Here is a 25974-nt window from a genome sequence, read left to right on the forward strand (position 1 = left end):
GCAACTCGGGGATTAAGGACCTTGCCCAAAAGCCCTTAGTGATTTTCCAGTCAAGCTGGAATTTGAACCAAAGATCCTCTGGTCTCAAGCCCAACTCTTAACCACTAGACTACCATCTCCGAAAGGAGGTGATGGTCTAACAGCCATTATTAGAATTGAAATACATAGACAAGTGTTACTGTTGGCATATCTGAAGAAATACATCATCAGTATTTGTGTTGCTGCTGCATAAAAAAGTATTCTAATGTAAATTTCTTGACTCTTCAACTCTCAAAGAACTCATGTGTCCTTGGTTGGAAGCTTTTTTTTTCTTCTTCGCTACACATGAAACAATCCATTACAATACATTGCCTGGAGCTGATAACTTCACCAGCTGGATTCAAGGTTGCCTTATTGTATTATATCAAAAAGAACTCAATAATTATGTTCACAGCGCAGAATCTATTCTTTGCTGCTTTGAAAGGCTTTGAACCTTTTGTGCTTGTTTTTTTCAATACATCAAAGGTGTAACACTGCCATCTGCTGGTCATGTGCTACTATTACATCTTCTTTAACCCAGATGACTGAAACTTTCATGAAATAAAATCCCAAATGCTTTGTAAGCCTGACATCTCAGATATGCACATCATGCGGTGTGCATGCGTATTCATGTGCACACTCAGGAGTATATGTGTGCATGCAGGACTGAACGGCAATGAATTGGTAGCAGGGGGAGCTACTTGATTAGAGAACTGGTCTTGCAAATGAATGGTTGTGCATTATGAATCTAGAACATATCTCATTATTACTGAGGTGCCCTTAAACAAGGCCATTAATGCACAGCTGCTAGAGTGGAGTTGCTGACATTGCAGACTGTGTTTGAACTGAAATGGAATACTACTTCTGTGAAGTACAACCTACACCACAGGAATATTGCTCAGTGCATTATTATTGTCTCTTACTGACAGGTTGGCCTTCAGGATGCTATATTTTTCCTTCCTGTCTCTCCTGTCAGCACTTACGTGTGGACTTGTTGTCCTTGTTGTCTTTGTGGCCCTTACACGTCTGTTTTTGTTGTATGTGGCCGCTTCCTGTGGGTCGTCCCAAGACAAATTTCCCCAAGAGGGACAACAAAGTTGATCTTATCTTATCTTTACACCCCTATTCCACAGGACACTGTCCTATTACAATCCCAGACAACCCAGAAAAAGTGCAAAAATGGGATGAAACTGCTTACTCTTATCAGACTGGCTTATAAAGTGGAGACCTGGTGACTGGCTGGCTTATAAAGTGCATACCTGGCAACCCGCTGGAAAATTAAAGTAAAGCTGCGCCCGGCTGCGTTCCCAGCCAGTGCTTCAAATTTTTGCTCAATCAAACAGGTTTCAAGCTGTACTCACTAGGACTACCCCATCTAAATATGTTTGAACATGATTGAAGCTGTTAAGACTACGAACACCCGGAAGTGACCGTGTAATGATACCGATTTCGTGAATCGGGATGAAATTTTTGGACAGCTCAAAAATTTCACCCCAATATCAAAACTAGTGCTGGTGATGGCGCCAAGTACTGTGTATACCAATTGTTTTATTTGACAAAAGATGGATTAAGAAGTTACTGTGATCCTTCAGAACGTACTCGGATTGAAACTGGAAGAAACGGTACTCCGTGGAATAGGGGTATTAGTGAAATTTGCTGCAAACGCCAAACTTGTGATGTGTAACATGCATATTGTCATTGCGTGTTGTGTCTGTCGATCCAGCGTATTGTTCCAGGTACTAAAATGCCATTCAGTTATAAAATTATCTCTACCGCTGTAGTTGTAGAAATTTTGCCTCATCTGAGAAATTTCTTCAGTCCACTTGGGTTGTGAGGAACCTGAGGCTTGCTGTTTGATAAATTTTTCATACTGGTGTACTACTCCTGCTGGTTCTGTGAGTGAAAAGGCCTGTGAGCTGACCCACGAATGCCTGTACATGACAGATCTGTCCTAAGCCCACTGATCCAGACCCTGTGCCGATGACGCTCTCTCTGGATCAAACTATGACCACAGAAGACACACAGCGGGAACCCGTGGAAACACTCTGTCCTGCCAGCAGCAGCAGGTTGGGGTGTTTGCTGTCCACCGAGCCAATGTACAGCTTCAGAGGCAAGCGAGGAGTTTGCAACACAGCCAGTGTGGGGGATGTACCCTGTTTGGTCTTCAAGAATAGGGACAGTTTGGCTGAAATCAAACTGAGGTCATAGTGGAGTCGATTCAAGCACATTCAGGTGTTCATATTTATAGACTCAGTATCTGTAGATTACATGAGGAAAACAAAATAAACATATGAGCTCAAAGACACACAGATTTTCTGTCAAGTTGCCAAAAGCAAATGAACTCCTCTTTAATCTGTCATCTCATTAAATTTGTGCTTTTTCTCTCTCTTTCTCTATCACTTCTTCTGTCACCAAAGGTATGAAGCAGAGAATGCGTTTTTCTTCAGTCTCAACTTAGCTGACTTCAACATCATCGACACTCTTGGGGTTGGCGGTTTTGGACGCGTGGAACTGGTGCGAACCCTGCACGGACATTTACAGTACTTTGTGTGCAGTCATCTGGATTTCTGCACAATCTGATATTTCAACCTCTTTCTGTCTGTCTTACTGCAGGTTCAGCTCAAAAGCGATGAAAGTAAAACCTTTGCAATGAAGATTCTGAAGAAGCGGCACATTGTTGACACGAGACAGCAGGAACACATCCGTTCAGAAAAACTCATCATGCAAGAGGCCCACTCTGACTTCATTGTTCGGTAACACGCCTATTCCATAGGACACTCTTCTATTATGATCCCCCACGATCCAGAAAAAGTGCAAAAACGGGACAAAACAGCTTAAGGCACATTGACACTTCCACAAATTTGATCCTCGCACTGGCACGTAATCTGGCATGCCGAGGAGTAATCTTGTCATAAACTGTTGTAAATAGTGCATGGCTGCATGCCAGTGTACAAAGAACATTGTTAAATGTTCAAAACTTCTGCCACACATTCATTTCATGAACTAGTCTTGAACACTACGCAACCTATTAGAAAACACTGCGTGTCGTTGTGTGTCAGTGCATCTCATTGCACGCAGGGCATCTGAACGATTATGACACAATGTTACATCTATATTAAACATAATTTTACAGATACATTATCTAACTCATAAGTTGTTGATGTTGTCCATTCGGCTGCTCCCGTTTCTGGGTTGCCACAGCGGATACAGCCAGACCCGCATTTGCTATTATCGAACTCATAAGATGGAATGGAAATGCAACTGTTTTACTAATCCATTACAATATATATTATAAATAATTACCTTTGAGAGAAGAGTCCAAATGCTTTCTCCACATGCACAACATGCACGAGACAACTTGCAGCTGTACATAATTTCTCTGTGATTCTGGGAGTGATGAGCGAATGGATTCATTAGCCACGTTTTGAGAGCAAATGCATCATTGGCTATGAAATGATTATTTTAGATAGAGTGGCGTCAAGTGGGACAAAGCTGGATGCACTGGCACAATAAATTGCGTGGCAGTGCAGGTATCAAATTTGTACAAGTGTCAAGGTACCTTTACTCAATTTCATTTCAATTGAATCAGCTTATAAAGTGCCAAATTACAACAAAAGCTGCCTCAAGGCGCCTCACACAGAACAGTTCAATATAAAATTGAAAATAAATAAGTAAAATTTTAAAAATTGAAATACAAAATGAAATTTAAAGACACAAGTAAAATAATAAAACAGATTTTAAAAAATAAAAGCTATTCATAATAAAAAAGAATAAAAATAGGTTTTAAGTCTTGACTTAAAAATGCCCACGGACAGGAAGGCCGTTCCACAGAACAGGTGCACAATAACAAAAAGCTCTTTGACCCGCTGACTTTTTCTTCACCCTGGGAGCACAGAGTAGACCCGCATCCTGCGACCGCAAAACCCGAGCCGGCACATAGGGTTTCACCAGATCGTCCAGATAAGACGGCGCCAGTCCATAAAAAACTTTATAAGTCAATAACAAAACCTTAAAATCTGTTCTCACAGAGACAGGAAGCCAGTGTAAAGATTCCAAAATGGGTGTGATATGTTCAAACCTTCTGCTTTGTGTCAAAAGTCTGGCAGCAGTGTTCTGAACCAGCTGAAGACCCCTAATGCTGGACTGTGGTAACTGCGGTAATAGGACATTACAATAATCTAATCGAAACAAAAGCATGAATCAGGGTGTCAGCATCAGCCTTAGACAGGATGGGGTGAATTCTCACTATGTTTCGCAGATGGAAAAAAGCAGTAAATGTTTTGATACTCCAGCATACCTCCTATCAGGCTGGCATACACTGGAACCTCGTTATAAAGTGCCTCTGACTGCGTTCTCAGCCAGAACTGCAACAAACGCTGCTTTTGCTTCCAATTTTTCCCCCCAAGTTTCAAGCTGTACTCATTAGGACTACCCCGTTTAAAGATGTTTGAACATGACTGAAGCTGTTAAGACTACGAACATCCACACATGACCACGTAATGATGCAAATCAATTTCAATCGGAATGAAATTTTTGAACAGCTTGAAAATTTCAAAACTGGTGCCTATGGCAGCCATAACTACTGCGTATATCAAGTTTGTTCAAGATTGAAAAAAGATGGATCAAGAAGTTACTGTAGTGCTTCAAAACGCACCCTATTAGAAGTGGCACTCTCTGGTATAGGGGTATAAAGCTTCTTCATGTCAGCTTTCATTGAAAGCCACTCGATGTGATCAACTGTGTCGCGTATTCTCTATATGTGATACAGATATTACCTCTCCAACATGTTTCGTGAAACTCAGCAGCAGTAATTTTTGAGTAATCATGCTTAGAGGCATGTAAACAAACAAATGGTCAGGAACAACATAACTCCCTTAACAGAGGCAATAAAAGAGAGAAAACAACTGGGCCTGTTTCTGGACATATAGAAACAAACAGTAATTACCTTGGTGGACACCACCCTTACCAAAAAATAGTACTGATAAGTATATAAAAAGTAAACTAGAAGTATACTTGAAACATACTTGCATATACTACTTTTTGGTAAGGGCAGACATCGGCTTTGAAAAGGAAAGAATATGACAAACTAATTTCAACCTACATGTAACTGCAAAAAAAATGAGAGACTGAGAGAAGGAAGAACTAGCTTTTTCAGCCACACATACAAAATCCTTCCTGCAGGGTTGTGTGGAATTGCAGATGTGTAATTTGAGAATCAGAAAGTCAAGGTTGATGCAAAAACAAGAGCTCCCTCTCTCGCTGTCTTTCTCCCCATATTTTAAAATAGGGACCAGAGAGTGTGTGCCTACTACAGGGGCATCACACTACTCAGCCTTCCTGGTAAAGTCTACTCCAGGGTGCTGGAAAGGAGAGTTCGGCCGATAGTCGAACCTCTGATTGAAGAGGAACAATGCGGGTTCTGTTCTGGGCATGGAACAACCAACCAGCTCATCACTCTCACAAGGACCCTGGAGGGTGCCTGGGAGTATGCCCATCCAGTCGACATGTGTTTTGTGGACTTGGAGAAGGTGTATATTCGGGTACCTCGGGAGATACTGTGGGAGGTGCTGCGGGAGTGTGGAGTGAGGGGCTCCCTTCTCAGGGCCATCCAATCTCTGTACTCTGCTCAGCAGTAACTCAGACTTGTTTCCAGTGAGGGTTGGCCTCCACCAGGGCTGCGCCTTGTCACCAATCCTGTTTGTGATAATCATGGACAGGATATCGAGGCATAGTCGGGGGAAGAGGGCTTCCAGTTTGGTGGGCTGAGGGTCTCATCACTGCTTTTTGCAGATGATGTGGTCCTGTCGGCGTCATCAGCCTGTGACCTCCAACACTCACTGGATCGGTTCGCAGCCTAGTGTGAAGCGGCTGTGATGAGGATCAGCACATCCAAATCTGAAGCCATGCTTCTCAGCAGGAAACCGATGGATTCCCTACTACTAGTAGGGAATGAGTTCTTACCCCAAGTGAAGTAGTTCATGAGTGAGGGGTGACAATGGAGGGTGAGATTGGCTGGAGAATCAGTACAGCAGTGGCTGTATTGCATTCGCTGTTGTGATGAAAAAGGAACTGAGCCAAAAGGTGAAGCTCTTGATCTACTGGTCAGTCTTCGTTCCTACTCTCACCTATGGTAATGAGGGTTGGGTCATGACCGAAAGAACCAGATCGTGGGTACAAGTGGCCGAAATGATTTCCTTAGGAGGGTGGCTGGTGTCTCCATTAGAGATAAGGTGAGAAGCTCGGTCATCTGTGAGGAGCTCGGAGTAGAGCCGCTGCTCCTTCACATTGAAAGGAGCCAGCTGAGCGGTTTGGGCATCTGGTAAGGGTGCCCTCTGGGCGCCTAACTAGGGAGGAGTTCCAGGCATGTCCATCTGGGAGGAGACCCCGGGGAAGACCCAGGACAAGGTAGAGAGATTATATCTCCACACTGGCCTGGGAACACCTCAGGATCCTCCAGTCAGAAGTGGTTAATGCAGTCCCGTGAAAGGGGAGTGTGTGGTCCCCAGATGGAGCTGTTGCCTCCGCAACCCGATCCCAGATAAGTGGTTGAAGATGAGTGAATGAGTGTGAGGAGCATGAACCTGATTTAAACACAAAGAAACAAAAATGTCCTAACTAATGGCAACAAGGACATAGTCTAAACAAACCCAATGCTCCCTGCGCAAACTTTGATAAGCTTACCATTGACAAGTGATACGTTTCTGCAGAATGATTTTATGTACAGTTCAGTGATTTTGGCCTTTCATCTTTTGACCCCAAACATCAAAAGGTCTCTTGGGGTCAGTTTGCATTAACACACATACTAAGTTTTGTACCAGACAAATAGGAATGAAAGTACTGGGCTCACAACACTTTTACAAAGTACACTATGGTGACCTTCACCAATTTCAATTCAATTCAGCAAAGTCATTAAGCTTGTTGGTGGTGTGGACACATACACACAGCACATAATTAACTCCGGTTTACAGTAATTTTTTTTACTTTCCCCCATCCCTGCAGCTGGTGCTGGGTGGCTGAACAGCAGTATTGACTTTTTGGAAGGGGCCAAGACATTAAAGTGGTTCGGAACAAAAGCGTATCTGCACACAATACATCATTAAGATGCATAACAACCTATGCGTCGATACAAAACACATTACAGACACTAATCACACACTCCAACCTTACAAATAGAACTCACTCCAGCTGTGTCACAACACAGTAGCTTAAAAACAGAAGAACAGTTCTTACTTCATCTTAAAAAGTCATGCATGCGCTAGATGCTGTTATGTTCATTAATTTGCAAGTGAGATTGGTATCGAAATCCAGCTGCCACAGCTGCACCTTACATGCACAGACATACACACATAGTTAGCGGAGGATCTTCACACAGCGACTCTAACAGGTGTTATAAGATATAATATTCACATATGTGTTAAAACAACTGTCGCAGCAACTTTCAACATGATCTCTGCTGCCACTCGCCTTGTTTGCCACAATCTGTTTCCTCACTAGATATCTTCTTCACACCTTTCACTTGTGTGCATTTGATATCACAGCACTATGTGCCCTGTGCATACCAATTTAACGGGAACAACAGGATTATCTGATTGGTTGATGCTATGACTTTCGTGCAGAGCGCCCACAGCATGCCCTTGAATAATGTGGACCATTAATCCAGCCTCTTTGAGTCAAGTGTTCAGGTTTGCACTCAGAAAATTTGCCCTGTATAGGTAGCAATGTGTTCTCGGCCACACCCCAAATAGCTCCGCAGCGTGCATTATAGAGCATATGCTATAAAACCTCAAGATCATACTGGTTAGTATCTGGAACAATATTTATACAGTGTTAAATCACATTAGTCACTCCAAGGCACTTCAATGGGTAAGGTCTAACCTTACACCCCGTGAACAAGTATGTAGGCAACAGTGGTAAGAAAAACCTCCCTCTGGCATTTTTGATTATAGAAAGAAACCTCAAACAGACCAGACTCAGTGGGGGAACCATCTGCTTTTGCGATACTACCAATAACAAATAAACAAAGCAAAACAAATGTCAATCATGCAACAACAGAAATGTTGCAGCTTAGCAACCATATACATAGAGGTTAGTGTCAGCACTACGTTTAACTGTTCAAATTCTCTTTAAATTAATTAAATACCTTTTTCCATACAGAAATCGATCAAAATACACAATTGCTTGCCATTTGACAAATCATCTGTCACTGTGTGTTTTTTAGACTCTATAGAACATTCAAAGACAGCAAGTACCTCTACATGTTGATGGAAGCTTGTTTAGGAGGAGAACTTTGGACCATTCTTCGAGACCGGTAAGCTTCAGATCACCAAGTCGGATACAACACAACAGAATTTTATTAGTAGTGTTAATGGTGAGAGAGTCAACGATGTACGAGGTCTGTTAGAAAAGTAGTGGACCTTTTTATTTTTTGCAAAAACCTGATGGATTTGAATCACGTGTGCTTGCATGAGCCAACCTTGAACTTCCGTGCGCATGCTTGAACTTTTTCACGCCTGTCGATTGCGTCATTTCCTGGTAAGCAGCCTTTGTGTGGGACGTGTGCAGTGATCGGTGGATTTTCATTTCAAGGAGAAAGACAGAACGACTGGAGCAGCGCCGCATCAAATTTTGCCAGAAACTGGATGACAGCCAGGTGGAAAGGTGATCGTGTGACTATCCGAGAAATTGCGGAAGAGGTGGGCATCAGCACTTTTTCGGTACATTCCACTTTGACAGAAGATTTGGCCATGAAAAGATTGGTGGTGAAATTCATGCTGCTTCTGACGGCGGAGCAAAAGCGCCTCCATGTTGAAGTCTCACAGGACATGCTGTGACATGCCCACCTCTTCCACAATTTCTCGGATAGTCACACGACTGAAAAGTCACCGAAAGCCGTCTGAATCATCCGAATGGTTTCCACCTGGCTGTTGCCCAGTTTCTGGCAAAATTTGATGCGGCGCTGCTCCAGTCGTTCTGTCTTTTTCCTTGAAATGAAAATCTGCCGAGTGCACTACACACGTCCCACACAAAGACCGCTTACCAGGAAATGACGCAATCGACAGGCGTGAAAAAGTTCACACATGCGCACGGAGGTTGACGGTTTGCTCATGCAAGCACACGTGATTCAAATCCATCAGGTTTTTGAAAAAAATAAAAAGGTCCGATACTTTTCTAACACACCTCGTATGTTATGTCATCCCAAATCTCAAAATGTGTGTTCCCTGGTCAAATTTGTCAATTAAGAATTTAACTTTATAAGGTTTATGTTTGCTGTAAGCTTCATTAGAGTTTGCACATCATGAATATGGCCTCAGTCTCGTAACATCCCAACAAAGAATTATGAAATAGTGCAGATGTGTTTTTCTTAATTGAGAATATGTTCAAAAAGGCCCTGCAATTTAAACATTCAAGTGTAAAAGAGTTCACACACACCCAAGCTTTTAACTCCATGTCTTTCTTTTTTTGTTTTTAAACATCACAGGAGGTTATGTTCTCTTTAAAAATAAAAAAAAGGAAATTATTGGTAAACTGCAAGTTGATTTGATAGATTTAATTTTGCCACTGAGCCTATTCCCTCATTTGAAAACCAAATTATATAGCCACTGGAATTCTGCAGACATGAGCACATCTGAGGTCCTTCCTGGTCCAAGTAAAGACATTATTCTTTGATGTGTGTACAGCAGTTACCTACTAGCTTGTCAGTACATTTTCGCATCATTTTTTTTATTGTAAATGAATCGCTCTTGTTGTCGTGTATTTCCAGTGGTTCATTTGAGGACTCGACCACCAGGTTCTACACAGCCTGTGTGGTGGAGGCCTTTGCCTACCTGCATTCCAAAGGAATCATCTACAGAGACCTCAAACCAGAGAACCTTATATTGGATCACCGGGGTTACGCCAAATTGGTAAATCATGAATAAGATACCACAAATCAAATAAAAAGGCATTGGATAGGTGATGCATACATAATAAATGTTTTTAGATTATAGTGACATCCATTCATGATGTTTTAAGTGATGTCATCATGTTCTCCTTGAATTGCTGGCTGTCTGAGTGGTGTCCAAAAAATGAGGTGGGCTTCAGAGATAATTGGCAAAGCTTCTGGGGAAAACCTGGTCTTGTTAGGAGAGACGGCATCCATCCCACTTTGGATGGAGCAGCTCTCATTTCTAGAAATCTGGCCAATTTTCTTAAATCCTCCAAACTGTGACTATCCAGGGTTGGGACCAGGAAGCAGAGTTGTAGTCTTACACACCTCTCTGCAGCTTCTCTCCCCCTGCCATCCCCTCATTACCCCATCCCCGTAGAGACGGTGCCTGCTCCCAGACTACCAATAACCAGCAAAAATATATTTAAGCATAAAAATTCAAAAAGAAAAAATAATATAGCACCTTCAACTGCACCACAGACTAAAACAGTTAAATGTGGTCTATTAAACATTAGGTCTCTCTCTTCTAAGTCCCTGTTGGTAAATGATATAATAATTGATCAACATATTGATTTATTCTGCCTTACAGAAACCTGGTTACAGCAGGATGAATATGTTAGTTTAAATGAGTCAACACCCCCGAGTCACACTAACTGTCAGAATGCTCGTAGCACAGGCCGGGGCGGAGGATTAGCAGCAATCTTCCATTCCAGCTTATTAATTAATCAAAAACCCAGACAGAGCTTTAATTCATTTGAAAGCTTGACTCTTAGTCTTGTCCATCCAAATTGGAAGTCCAAAAAACCAGTTTTATTTGTTATTATCTATCGTCCACCTGATCGTTACTGTGAGTTTCTCTGTGAATTTTCAGACCTTTTGTCTGACTTAGTGCTTAGCTCAGATAAGATAATTATAGTGGGCGATTTTAACATCCACACAGATGCTGAGAATGACAGCCTCAACACTGCATTTAATCTATTATTAGACTCTATTGGCTTTGCTCAAAAAGTAAATGAGTCCACCCACCACTTTAATCATATCTTAGATCTTGTTCTGACTTATGGTATGGAAATAGAAGACTTAACAGTATTCCCTGAAAACTCCCTTCTGTCTGATAATTTCTTAATAACATTTACATTTACTCTGATGGACTACCCAGCAGTGGGGAATAAGTTTCATTACACTAGAAGTCTTTCAGAAAGCGCTGTAACTAGGTTTAAGGATATGATTCCTTCTTTATGTTCTCTAATGCCATATACCAACACAGTGCAGAGTAGCTACCTAAACTCTGTAAGTGAGATAGAGTATCTCGTCAATAGTTTTACATCCTCATTGAAGACAACTTTGGATGCTGTAGCTCCTCTAAAAAAGAGAGCTTTAAATCAGAAGTGCCTGACTCCGTGGTATAACTCACAAACTCGTACCTTAAAGCAGATAACCCGTAAGTTGGAGAGGAAATGGCGTCTCACTAACTTAGAAGATCTTCACTTAGCCTGGAAAAAGAGTCTGTTGCTCTATAAAAAAGCCCTCCGTAAAGCTAGGACATCTTTCTACTCATCACTAATTGAAGAAAATAAGAACAACCCCAGGTTTCTTTTCAGCACTGTAGCCAGGCTGACAAAGAGTCAGAGCTCTATTGAGCTGAGTATTCCATTAACTTTAACTAGTAATGACTTCATGACTTTCTTTGCTAACAAAATTTTAACTATTAGAGAAAAAATTACTCATAACCATCCCAAAGACGTATCGTTATCTTTGGCTGCTTTCAGTGATGCCGGTATTTGGTTAGACTCTTTCTCTCCGATTGTTCTGAGTTATTTTCATTAGTTACTTCATCCAAACCATCAACATGTTTATTAGACCCCATTCCTACCAGGCTGCTCAAGGAAGCCCTACCATTATTTAATGCTTCGATCTTAAATATGATCAATCTATCTTTGTTAGTTGGCTATGTACCACAGGCTTTTAAGGTGGCAGTAATTAAACCATTACTTAAAAAGCCATCACTTGACCCAGCTATCTTAGCTAATTATAGGCCAATCTCCAACCTTCCTTTTCTCTCAAAAATTCTTGAAAGGGTAGTTGTAAAACAGCTAACTGATCATCTGCAGAGGAATGGTCTATTTGAAGAGTTTCAGTCAGGTTTTAGAATTCATCATAGTACAGAAACAGCATTAGTGAAGGTTACAAATGATCTTCTTATGGCCTCGGACAGTGGACTCATCTTTGTGCTTGTTCTGTTAGACCTCAGTGCTCCTTTTGATACTGTTGACCATAAAATTTTATTACAGAGATTAGAGCATGCCATAGGTATTAAAGGCACTGCGCTGCGGTGGTTTGAATCATATTTGTCTAATAGATTACAATTTGTTCATGTAAATGGGGAATCTTCTTCACAGACTAAAGTTAATTATGGAGTTCCACAAGGTTCTGTGCTAGGACCAATTTTATTCACTTTATACATGCTTCCCTTAGGCAGTATTATTAGACGGTATTGCTTAAATTTTCATTGTTACGCAGATGATACCCAGCTTTATCTATCCATGAAGCCAGAGGACACACACCAATTAGCTAAACTGCAGGATTGTCTTACAGACATAAAGACATGGATGACCTCTAATTTCCTGCTTTTAAACTCAGATAAAACTGAAGTTATTGTACTTGGCCCCACAAATCTTAGAAACATGGTGTCTAACCAGATCCTTACTGTGGATGGCATTACCCTGACCTCTAGTAATACTGTGAGAAATCTTGGAGTCATTTTTGATCAGGATATGTCATTCAAAGCGCATTTTAAACAAATGTAGGACTGCTTTTTTGCATTTACGCAATATCTCTAAAATCAGAAAGGTCTTGTCTCAGAGTGATGCTGAAAAACTAATTCATGCATTTATTTCCTCTAGGCTGGACTATTGTAATTCATTATTATCAGGTTGTCCTAAAGTTCCCTAAAAAGCCTTCAGTTAATTCAAAATGCTGCAGCTAGAGTACTGACGGGGACTAGAAGGAGAGAGCATATCTCACCCATATTGGCCTCTCTTCATTGGCTTCCTGTTAATTCTAGAATAGAATTTAAAATTCTTCTTCTTACTTATAAGGTTTTGAATAATCAGGTCCCATCTTATCTTAGGGACCTCGTAGTACCATATCACCCCAATAGAGCGCTTCGCTCTCAGACTGCAGGCTTACTTGTAGTTCCTAGGGTTTGTAAGAGTAGAATGGGAGGCAGAGCCTTCAGCTTTCAGGCTCCTCTCCTGTGGAACCAGCTCCCAATTCAGATCAGGGAGACAGACACCCTCTCTACTTTTAAGATTAGGCTTAAAACTTTCCTTTTTGCTAAAGCTTATAGTTAGGGCTGGATCAGGTGACCCTGAACCATCCCTTAGTTATGCTGCTATAGACGTAGACTGCTGGGGGGTTCCCATGATGCACTGTTTTTTTCTCTTTTTGCTCTGTATGCACCACTCTGCATTTAATCATTAGTGATCGATCTCTGCTCCCCTCCACAGCATGTCTTTTTCCTGGTTCTCTCCCTCAGCCCCAACCAGTCCCAGCAGAAGACTGCCCCTCCCTGAGCCTGGTTCTGCTGGAGGTTTCTTCCTGTTAAAAGGGAGTTTTTCCTTCCCACTGTAGCCAAGTGCTTGCTCACAGGGGGTCGTTTTGACCGTTGGGGTTTTACATAATTATTGTATGGCCTTGCCTTACAATATAAAGCGCCTTGGGGCAACTGTTTGTTGTGAGTTGGTGCTATATAAAAAAATTGATTGATTGATTGATTGATGTCACTTATGCCCTGTAGTGACAAATGATGAGCTCATCAATGTAAGATTTCAATCACCTCTGCAGCTCTGTTGGTTTCAGAGATATCCTGTTATATATATATATATATATATATATATATATATATATATATATATATATATATATATATATATATATATATATATATATATATATATATATACGAGGTCTATTAGAAAAGTATCCGACCTTATTATTTTTTTCAAAAACCATATGGATTTGAATCACGTGTGATTACATCAGACATGCTTGAACCCTCGTGGGCATGCAAGAGTTTTTTTCACGCCTGTCGGTTACGTCATTCGCCTGTGGGCAGTCTTTGAGTGAGGAGTCGCCCACCCTCTCGTCGATTTTTTCATTGTTTAGGAATGGCTCAGAGACTGCTGCTTTGTTTGATCAAAATTTTTTCAAAACTGTAAGGCACAACTGAGTGGACACCATTCAATGAATTCAGCTGGTTTTTGGTAAAAATTTTAACGGCTGATGAGAGATTTTGGTCTGGTAGTGTCGCCGTAAGGACGGTCCACGGTGCCTGACAGCGATCTGCGCTTTGAGGCGGCAGCGTCTCGCCGTTTCAAGTTGAAAACTTCCACATTTCAGGCTTTGTTGACCCAGTAAGTCGTCAGAGAACACAGAACTTTCAGAAGAAGTCGGCATGAGGAGTTTATTCGGACATTCCATTGTTAACGGACATTTTGTAATGAAAGAACGTGCGGGCAGAGTCGCATGTCGGGCCGGACCCGACCGTGGGGGGTTGCGACAGGAAAAACACCTCCGTTGGAAACCTTAATGGGCAAGTTGGAACATGCCCAAGCTGTTAAACAATTTCTCAGTTACTCACTTGTTGAAAGCCATCAAAAGCCGCCTGAATTTTACAAATGGTTTTCAACACGGAGGTGTTTTTCCTGTCGCGGCGCACACAGATTTGCGCGCACGTCTTTCATTAAAAAATGTCCTTAAACAGTGGAATGTCCGCATAAAGTCCTCATGCCGGCCTCTTGTGAATCTTCTCTGTTCTCTCACGACGTCCTGGGTGAATTAAGCCTTAAATTAGGATGTTTTCAGCTCGAAACAGGCCGACGACGGCGCCTGGAAGCGCTGCACAACGTCCCGCTCCGTGGGAAGTCCTTACAGCGACAGAAACACCCCATAATCTCTCATCAGCCGTTAAACTTTTCACTGAAAACCAGCTTAATTTCTCGAATAGTGTCCACTCGGATATTCCTCACAGGTCCAGAAAAAATTTTGATAAAGCAACGCGCGCCGTCTCGAGCAGCGTGTGAAAGAAAGGAATTCAGCCGAGAGGGCTGGACCACATCTCACTCAAGGCCTGCCCACAGGGAAATGACATCACCGACACACGTGAAAAAACTCACGCATGCGCACGAGGGTTCAAGCATGATTGGTGTAATCGCACGTCATCCAAATCCATATAGTTAAAAAAAAAAAAAAGTGTCGGTTTCTTTTCTAATAGACCTTGTATATATATATATATATATATATATATATATATATATATATATATATATATATATATATATATATATATATTTTTTTTTTTTTTTTTTTTTTTTTTCCCAGACAATCCTGAGGTTATTATATGACATCTTAGGAATATTAGCATTATTTCACTCAAACCATTTGATTACAAATGACACACAGATCAATATACCCTTGCATAGTCTCTCTAGCGCTATTGGTTGTGGAGATAGCTTGGAAAATGTGTATTTCAGAAACTATTTTGATAACCTAAGCTTGACGTTTGACCAGTCTGCTCCAAAAGTTAATCATCTGGAGACACTCACCCAAAGAGTATTCCAATACCACAGTGTCCAGTTCAAATGCAATGTATGTGGTCAAAGACAAAACCAATTCTGCAGACATGATTTTTAAACTGATTATGGCAAAATTTAAAACCGATCACATTGATCAAGTGGGTATTTTCTCACTCCTTTAAAATCAACTTTAATTCCCTCACAGAAATCATCTCTGCCAATTTCTGATCCCTTTTTAAGTTGTTCCAAGAAAAAGGAGCAGCATATTTAAAAAGCTTTTTTAACCAAGTTGTGTTCTCACTCTTGGGACCAGCATTTGTCAAATAGTATGAGAGTGAAGGCCATATTGATTTTGGTTTCTACACATGTATGCAGACAGATAAGAAGGAACTAGGCCAAGAATAGTTTTACAAATAAAACCCAACCAATGTGAGAGCCTGCAAACACACAGAGATCACCATTTAGCAGTGTCATACAAAGTACAGTGATGTATGCTTTTCCACAGCCAGCAATAAAGTGCAAAACACAATGATACACTGACCAATTTTTTAGACACTGGTGTCAGGTGTATTCAAAAAGCAAGTCAATAATAATCCAGCAAAGACTCAAAGAATTTGCTAATATCAAACATTTCCTTGCCTGGAGGGAAACATTAGATTTGTTCCTAAAAAAGAAACCTAATTAAACTTCAGCTTGGCAAGAAGATTGTCTTATGTGATTTGAATAACAGGTTCTGATCAATATTGAGACCTAAATATTTTAAGTTGTGTCCATTTTCTTTCAGCCCATTGAGTAGTTGAAGTCTTGGGAAGATTAGATGATAATTCTTTGCCATTTGAAAATAGCATGAATTTGGATTTTTCTGCATTTAACTTTACTTTAAATGCATTAAACTCTGAAACCAGGAGAGACAGTTCATCTTTCTTTAATTCAACAACAATTGATCAAATAGAAACTTTTACCAACAACTGAAGAGTTCAGACGCAAAACCCAGTAATTACTTTTTAAAATGGAGGAAAGTGCAGTTGAAAATGGAGATTTAAAGGAAACCATATTCAGAAATGCACAGACTCATCAATAAAATAAAAACAGTTTGGTTTGTTCAAATTCTTTCATATTTTGCACACTGATGGTCCCCTTGACAGCTAAGTACATGTTGGCCTCAACTAAAAACTTATGGTTTTGGAGATACTGGGTTTTGCATCTGAACTCTTCAATTACATTGCGGCGTTAATTATCATGAAGTTGTGGTATTTATTATATTGAGTCCTGCCTTTGTCACCATTTCTCGTGGATTATCATAGATTGTTTTGTCACGTATGATGAATAACACCCAACTCCTCAACTCTATCAAAGCCAAACCATCAAATTCAAAAAACAAACGAACCAAAAAATTGATGTTAAAATCTTTTCATCTGCAATTATCATCAATGTGCATGGATGTGACAAGTGTATTTTTACTCCACTTTGATTAAACTGTTTCTGGTTGTTCCGCAGGTAGATTTTGGCTTTGCTAAGAAGATTGGGTTTGGGAAGAAGACTTGGACCTTTTGTGGTACGCCGGAGTATGTGGCACCAGAGATCATTCTAAACAAGGGTCACGACATCTCAGCCGATTACTGGTCTCTAGGAATTCTCATGTTTGAGCTCTTAACTGGCAGGTACACATAAATCTGAACCTGGCCCTGTAATCTTACAGTGTCACCCACAATCAGTCAAACCCACACTTTTTTTTATCTTGTATGGAGTCTTCAAATGTGATTAACGCTTGTAAAGAGAAAAATATCACTGTTGCTAGCATTTGCTCAATTAAATATGATTAATGTTTATTACGTTATCTAGCCCACCATTCTCTGGCCCTGACCCCATGAAAACATACAACATCATCCTTCGGGGTATCGACATGATTGAATTTCCAAAGAAGATTACCAAAAATGCTGCCAACCTAATCAAAAAGCTATGCAGGTGAGTGTTTATGCCGCCAGCAGTTTACCTCATTGTGACTCATTTACAGTAAGTGGCCTGGATAATGATTCACCTTATGTTCCTGACTGCAGGGATAATCCTTCAGAAAGACTGGGAAACTTGAAAAATGGTGTCAAAGACATCCAAAAGCACAAGTAAGTGCATTTGTAATTTTGTAAAATCTGCTTAATGGTTAATATATCATCACTCAAGTGGGAAAACATATTTTTCAATAATGATGTTTTTATTTAGATGGTTTGAGGGCTTTAACTGGGAGGGCTTAAAGAAGGGGACATTGACGCCTCCTATTATCCCTAAAGTAAGTGCATACTGCTTTAAGTGTTATACATTTTTCCTTCTTGCTGGTCTTTCGTCCTCACTTTCATAATTAAAATTTGCTGAAATATATGCACTGCTACTGACATTAGTGGAATCTAAAGTAAACAGTTGTATTTTATTGTGAAATTGTCATGGTGGAGGAGCATTGCTTCATCAACCTTTTCTTACTTTATTTTCCTGGGTATAATTGGCATTTTTTAGACTAGTTTACAAGGTCCAGCGACTTATACTTCCAGAAAAATCACACATTCGTTATTATTAATAATAATTATACAACCCCTGGCAAAAATTATGGAATCACCGGCCTCAGAGGATGTTCATTCAGTTGTTTAATTTTGTAGAAAAAAAGCAGATCACAGACATGACACAAAACTAAAGTCATTTCAAATGGCAACTTTCTGGCTTTAAGAAACACTATAAGAAATCAAGAAAAAAAGATTGTGGTAGTCAGTAACGGTTACTTTTTTAGACCAAGCAGAGGAAAAAAATATGGAATCACTCAATTCTGAGGAATAAATTATGGAATCACCCTGTAAATTTTCATCCCCAAAACTAACACCTGCATCAAATCAGATCTGCTCGTTAGTCTGCATCTAAAAAGGAGTGATCACACCTTGGAGAGCTGTTGCACCAAGTGGACTGACATGAATCATGGCTCCAACACGAGAGATGTCAATTGAAACAAAGGAGAGGATTATCAAACTCTTAAAAGAGGGTAAATCATCACGCAATGTTGCAAAAGATGGTTGTTCAGTCAGCTGTGTCTAAACTCTGGACCAAATACAAACAACATGGGAAGGTTGTTAAAGGCAAACATACTGGTAGACCAAGGAAGACATCAAAGCATCAAGACAGAAAACTTAAAGCAATATGTCTTAAAAAATCGAAAAATGCACAACAAAACAAATGAGGAACGAATGGGAGGAAACTGGAGTCAACGTCTGTCACCGAACTGTAAGAAACCGCCTAAAGGAAATGGGATTTACATACAGAAAAGCTAAACGAAAGCCATCATTAACACCTAAACAGAAAAAAACAAGGTTACAATGGGCTAAGGAAAAGCAATCGTGGACTGTGGATGACTGGACAAAAGTCATATTCAGTGATGAATCTCGAATCTGCATTGAGCAAGGTGATGATGCTGGAACTTTTGTTTGGTGCCGTTCCAATGGGATTTATAAAGATGACTGCCTGAAGAGAACATGTAAATTTCCACAGTCATTGATGATATGGGGCTGCATGTCAAGTAAAGGCACTGGGGAGATGGCTGTCATTACATCATCAATAAATGCACAAGTTTGAAATGACTTTAGTTTTGTGTCATGTCTGTGATCTGCTTTTTTTCTACAAAATTAAACAACTGAATGAACATCCTCCGAGGCCGGTGATTCCATAATTTTTGCCAGGGGTTGTATTAGGTATTAGGGCTTTCCCAGGAATCAAAGCACTAAACAAAATAAACTCTAGTAATAAAAGAATAGCTCAGGCTGTGTTAAGCAAGAGTGGAGAGCTGCTAAACTGGACTGAGGATATCGTCAGGTGGTGCAAAGAACACTTTGCATATCTCCTCCACTGACATGCCCTCTGTTGAGGAGGCAGGGATGGAAGACTCGGGTGGATCTGATACCATCACCCTGGCGGAAGTCACCAAGGCAGTCAAAAAACTCCTTGGTGGCAAGTCATCGGGGTGGACGAGATTCATCCTGAAATGCTGAGTTCTCTGGATGTTGTTGGGCTGCCATGGCTGACATGCTTATACATTGCTGCATAGAAGTTGGGGACAGTACCTCTGGATTGGCAAACTGGGGTGGTTGTCTCCATCTTTAAAAAAGGGTGTTCCAATTATAGAGGAATTACATGCCAGGGTACTAGACTGGAGATTTAGACATCAGATTCAGGAGGAGCAATGCAGGTTCCATCACGGTTATAGACTGGTGGACCAGCTCTTTACCCTCACAAGGATATTAGAAGGGTGTTGGGAATATGACCCACCAGTCCACATGTGTTTTGTGGATTTGGAAAAAGTGTACGACCGGGTCCCTCAAGGTGTCCTGTGGGGGTACACTGCAGGAGCATGGGGTACCACAACTGCTGCAACATGCCATGTGGTCTCTATATGACCAAAGTAGAAGCTGTGTCTGCCAGGATTTCAAGGCACAGTCAGGGACTGGAGGATGTCCAGTTTGGCAGCATCACAGTTTCATCTCTGCTTTTGTGGATGATGTAGTTCTGTTGGCTTCATCAGACAGTGATCGCCGTTGTGCACTGACCAGGTTTAAGGCCGAGTGTGACGTGATTGGATGAGAATCAGCACCTCCAAATCTGAGACCAGGGTCTTGTGTCGGAAAAGGATGGATTGCCCCCTCTGGGTCAGGGGAGTTACTGCTCCAGATGTAGGAGTTTAAATATGTTAGGGTCTTGTTCACGAGCAGTGTGAGGGTAAGTGCGAGATTAAAGTAGACCTGCATTGAAATAAATGTGGTCAGATTTCAGAAAGAAATAGCTGATATGTATTTATGAGACCCTTGTGAATGCAGTAAAGTAAATCTGTAAGCCCAAATTTGTAATTAATAGAAATCTTCGTTTAAAAATGACAAATTTGCAGCTAAAATTTAGCCCTCTGTGAAAACAGTTTGTACAGCCATATCATTTCCATGACATCAGGGACAAGATGACGTGCTCCCGCCTTCAGTCCGATCCCGCATTGAAATTGATTTTATCTGTTAGTAATGTTACTTATACACGTCCTGGTTTCAACATCCAAAAGTAAGCTGCAATGAATGTGAGATACAGATCTGTGTGCTCAGATCAGCAACAACATCGACAGCGGGCGCCGTTCTTCCTCTCCCGCTCTCTGCCTCCGCTGCGCTTATTAAGTCTGTGGGCTCGTTAACGGGCTCGTTAACGAGCTCGTTAACCACCGACGCGGGCCACTCACACCGCCTGTGTCTGCTTTGCAGCCGGTGTTGTGCCATATTCAACGCACAACACCGGCATCACCTCTCTATCTACTGAATGGAGCTGCAGCACACTTGGCACAAGTCCTGAGATTACGCTCGCTGTTTTAATGCGAAGTGGCCGGTACACCTGTTACTGCAAGGACAGACTTCTTGTGGCAAAATCCACAGCACCGCACGTCTTGGCAATCGGAGCCCCAGAGCTCCATGGACGCTGAGAGAGGTTTATATATTTTTAATGACTGGGATTCTTTGCGGGTCTCGCCTCCATATCCCGCGATGGTACCGGAGGCGAAAGACAGTAGATTTTCATTGTGACACCACTCAATCAAACGGGCGTATGAAAAAGTCCCCCAAAATAATTTTCAAGCACAAATAAAAGAAATGTGTACTCACCAAACGTGCCGCAAGACAATATGAAGTTTTAAAAAAAGTAGATCCTTCCGTATAAGACAAGAAAAAGGTGCAGATGCAAACTGACGTAAATCCACAAATTACAATTGATGCAATGCATGCTGGGAGAGGGTCTTGTCCGTGACGTCTCGGCAGCGTCCATGATGAGAGGGATAATTTGCGGAGGGCTAAATGTTAGCTGTAAATTTGTCATTTTCAAATGAAGATTTCTCCGATGAATGACAGATCTGGGTTTGCAGATTTACTTTACTACATTCAGAAGGATCTCATGTGTAAATGTAAGTCATTTTTTGTTCAAAAAATCTGACTGCATTTTTTTCAATGCAGGTCTCCTTTAACAGATAGATTGGGGTGGCATCTGATGTTTTACAGATCCTATACTGGACTGTCATGGTGAAGAAAGAGTTGAGCCAGAAGACAAGACTCTCAGTTTACCAGTCAATATATGGTCCTGTCCTCACTGACAGTCATGAACTTTGAATAATTGCTGATCTGCTCCTTCAAATTTAAAATCTTGTTGAAAATGCTTATGAATCAAAGATTTGTTTGTTTTTATTTGGTTATTTTTTTTACCGTTTTAAATTTGACAAACCTATGGCTGTGTTTAAATAACGGTCAGTATGGCTTAAACGAGCCGGTAGCATCAATGTTCACACACCACAATTACTTTTTAACCATTTCCATGACTGCTGTGTTATATCTTCTTGTAAAAATGTCTTTATAAGCCAGTTACATCAATAAGAAAATTATTTAACAAGTATTTCGACTTCCGTATAGACTGCAGCAGATGTACTGGTGCATCCTTATTTGTTAAGTCAAATATGTTGTTTATTAAAGCTAAAATGATTGTTTAACAGGTCACATCAGCAACCGACACAAGTAACTTCGATAGCTTCCCAGAGGACAATGAAGACCCGCCCCCTGATGACAACACTGGCTGGGATGTCGATTTTTGAAGTCCTCATCTTCCCCCCCCCAAACCAAAAGAAACTCTTCTTTTGTTGGCTTGGAGACTGTCTTGAGGACACAACTGTAAAGACTGCATTAAAAGTGAACTAGATGATGGAGAAATGGATGAATGGCGCCCTCTGGGTCACCGATATGCCTTTATTTCACTGTGGCTCTGGATCAAGCATTTATAAGGGGGAATGCTGTAGCACTTCAGTGTTGTCTTACACGCGGCTTAAAAGGCAAAAGTGAACGAAAGTGCAGGGATACACAAAAACAGAACGGAGGCTGGTGACAGAGCCAGATTTTCTCATATAGCAAGGAGAACAGGTATTTCGTAAGTGGATGAAAGGTTGATAGTCTATAATAAGTGTTGGTGGGTCACTGGAAAAAAAATGAGGGGGCTGATGATTCTTTTCTGTTTCTCCTGAATGTTTGATGAAATGAGCAGTGGACTTTTGGGAAGCCAGCTGTAGCATCTGGTACTTTTCCTCAACGGAAAACCAGATCTGCACACTAAGGTTTGTGCTCAAGACTAACGTGAATGTCACTGATTTTCTAATCATTGGGATGTCCACATGGCATACTACAGTATGTGCAGTGTTTGAAAATACAAGTTACTTTCTCACACATGAACATAAAGGCTAAAATCAAATACTTAGTACACTTTATATAAGATTAACTTACCTTGAAAAGCACAAACACTGTGCATTCAGTGGATAGAGATGTGAATCTTCAAGTGCCCTACTTAAAAATTTAATGATTCCCACACCGACACACGTGCAATGTCAGTATTTCATGCAGCAATGTGTTATTATGCACTTAAGACCATTAACTGAAAGAAGAATAGCTGTTCTAGCCAACTTTTAGCATCAGTAATTCACATATCCCGAATTATTTTTGTGTTATCTTGAAAAATGAATGCTTCTTTCTGCACCTACCCATGACTTCAATTTCTTTTTAAATCACCTAAATGCCTCTTCCCAGTCAAACAAACAGGATGTCATGTGTTTGCTCCTGTATAGTTCTGAAATAACTGTGAACATGGTTTAATTGTCTTTGGTGCTGTTATTGATAACTTATCGTAAAGCAATGGTGAGATGACAGTACTTGTTATTGTTTTTGTATAGTAATTTTTTTGTGCTTAATTTTTTTGTAATGTACTTGACTTCCTTCCTTAGAAAATTGGAGAATTGTGTCAATTTGTAAACTTGAGTGAAATTTTATCTCTCTACACCATGTTACGGTGAGCTAAGTGGTGTTTTGAAGTTTTTAAGCAGGTCCAACCATGTTTCTCAGAGTGCACCCATTCATTCACTCTTTACCTCATTCATAAGATCGCAACACTCTCCTTGTTTTCATCCATACAGAAATTTACAGATATCACTTTTAGTGGCATGACAGTATTTGTACTGACACCTAGTGTTGAGATTTCAAATTGCAACCAGATCAGGCACTGAATTTTGTCCCTCCCTTTCCAAGCGTGAGCTTGTGTGCTTATGACAAAGCTGAAAAGGAGACACGTCACACTGTAGACTAAAATGCTGACCGATATCTAGACTATTGATGAGGTCATCAAAATTACACTGTTGTACTGTTAAGGCTCATTTATGTGCCACTTACATACATAAATCTGTCCCTGGGGTTCAAACGGTGCAAACCTTTGAGCTTTATATGTTTCAATTTTGTAATGACATCAAATTTAAAAATTCAGGCTTCTTTATATTAAAATTTAAAAAAAATTATACCCATTAAACTCATAGTGAAAAATAATCTGACAACATGATATGAATAAAAGAAAAACAAAAAAGCCAAAACAATGGCATGCATAAGAATGGATACCTTTAAATATAACACAATTAAATCATCACTGTGGCAGCAGGTTTTCTGTAAACGAGTCAGGGGATGGATACGTGAATATTTCCAAGTTGCTGAACATTTCTTCAACTTTATTTACACCAATCTTTAAGATATTCAAACATTATGGTATGGTATGGTAAATCTACCTGGAGGAGGCAGTTCTCTATAGTTGGATGAAAGTGCAAGAAGGAGACTAGTGAGGAAACCCCCCAAGACACCCATAACAACTCTGAAGGAGTTATTGGCAGTACTTTTGTTGTAATTATTGTTATGCTGCTGTCTTGGCCAAGTCTCTCTTGTAAAAGAGATTTTAATGTTTTATATATATATATATATATATATATATATATATATATATATATATATATATATATATATATATATATATATATATATATATACACAAATATATGATTGGCTATGATTGGTGAAATTGTGCAAAACGCAACTTTTGTCACCACTAACAGCTTCATTATGAAGTGGATCAAAGGAAGGCTTTCTTCAAAAGAAACAACAGTTCACCAGAAGGCATGAGTCGCCCAATCCTGTCATCTGTTTTCTTGCATGAAAGTGTGCTTAAATGTGCAGCCTTAGTAAACATATGGATTTTCCTGAGTGATGCGACCTGCGTCCTTTTCGAGAACAGAATTATAGAACATCAGATGGGTTGCGATGTGAAACCTTACTGCTAGATGCGATCAAAAATCCCGACATGCTACTTTCAGGCAGGCGGTGAATGAAACAAAGTTGATCACATTTTGTAAATGCCCTCAACTTTATCCATGAGCACTTATAAACCTTCCACCCATGACCCGCCTCACCACCTCCCATGTCCGCCAACCCTGAATCCGATCATAAAATCAGAAAATTGTAAGTGCCTTAAATCAACGGCATACAGTCCATCCAGAAAGTATTTAAAGCACTTCACTTTTTCTACATTTTATGTTACAGCCTTGTTACAAAATGGAGTCATGTTTTCCACTAAACATTCTACTCACAACACCCCATAATGACATGAAAAAAGTTCTTTCAAACTTATTTAAGAAAAAGTAAATATTAAGTAAATATTAAGAAAAAGTAAACAAAAAACTAAGAAATCACATGTACGTAAGTATTCACACCCTTTGCTCAATACTTTGATGCGCCTTTGGCAGCAATTACAGCCTCAAGTCTTCTTGAATATGATGCCACAAGCTTGGCACACCTATCTTTAAGCAGTTTTTCCCATTCATCTTTGCAGCACTTCTCAAGCTCCATCAGGGTGGATGGGGAGTGTTGGTGCACAGACATTTTCAGATCCCTCCAGAAATGTTCAATCGGATTAAAGTTTGAGCTCTGGCTGGGCCACTCATGTACATTCACAGAGTTGTGCTGAAGCCTCTCCTTTGATATCCTGGCTGTGTGCTTAGGGTCACTGTCCTGCTGAAATATGAACCTTCAAACCAGTCTGAGGTCCAAGAGTGCTCTGGAGCAGGTTTTCATCCAGGATGTCTCTGTACATTGCTGCGTTCATCTTTCCCTCAATCCCGACTAGTCTCTCAGTTTCTGCAGCTGAAAAACACCCCCACAGCATGATGCTGCCACCACCATGCTTCACTGTAGGGATGGTGCCTGATTACCACAAACATGATGCCTGGCATTCACACAAAAGACTTCCATCTTTGTCTCACCAGACCAGAAAATTTTGTTTCTCATGGTCTGAGAGTCCTTCAGGTGCCTTTTGGCAAATTCCAGGCGGGCTACCATGTGCCTTTTACTAAGGCATTGCTTCCGTCTGGTCACTCTACCATACAGGCCTGATTGGTGGTTTGCTGCAGAGATGGTTGTCCTTCTGGAAGTCGTCCTTCTGTCTCCTCTCTCCACAGACAAATGCTGGAGCTCTGACAGAGTGCCAATTTGGGTTCTTGGTCACCTCCCTGACTAAGGCCCTTCTCCCCGATCACTCAGTTTAGACAGGTGGGCAGCTGTAGGA

At 40.6% G+C, this 25974-nt stretch overlaps 1 protein-coding gene across 2 annotated transcripts in view; it reads left to right on the forward strand.

The window, feature by feature from the left end:
- Positions 1 to 23694, forward strand: part of LOC117523141 (cGMP-dependent protein kinase 1) — a 460927-nt gene extending 437233 nt beyond the window's left edge. For both annotated transcript variants that reach the window (XM_034184573.1, XM_034184572.1), the window contains exons 10-18: positions 2436 to 2532; positions 2632 to 2771; positions 8237 to 8326; positions 9779 to 9920; positions 17017 to 17180; positions 17362 to 17484; positions 17577 to 17639; positions 17737 to 17803; positions 22052 to 23694. In XM_034184573.1, the coding sequence (XP_034040464.1) occupies positions 2436 to 2532; positions 2632 to 2771; positions 8237 to 8326; positions 9779 to 9920; positions 17017 to 17180; positions 17362 to 17484; positions 17577 to 17639; positions 17737 to 17803; positions 22052 to 22150 (985 nt within the window). In that variant the 3' untranslated portion in view covers positions 22151 to 23694. The remainder of the gene's footprint in view (positions 1 to 2435; positions 2533 to 2631; positions 2772 to 8236; positions 8327 to 9778; positions 9921 to 17016; positions 17181 to 17361; positions 17485 to 17576; positions 17640 to 17736; positions 17804 to 22051) is intronic.
- Positions 23695 to 25974: the final 2280 nt, after the last annotated feature.

This window comes from Thalassophryne amazonica, chromosome 13 (assembly GCF_902500255.1).
Source record: "Thalassophryne amazonica chromosome 13, fThaAma1.1, whole genome shotgun sequence".
NCBI classification, from domain to species: domain Eukaryota; kingdom Metazoa; phylum Chordata; class Actinopteri; order Batrachoidiformes; family Batrachoididae; genus Thalassophryne; species Thalassophryne amazonica.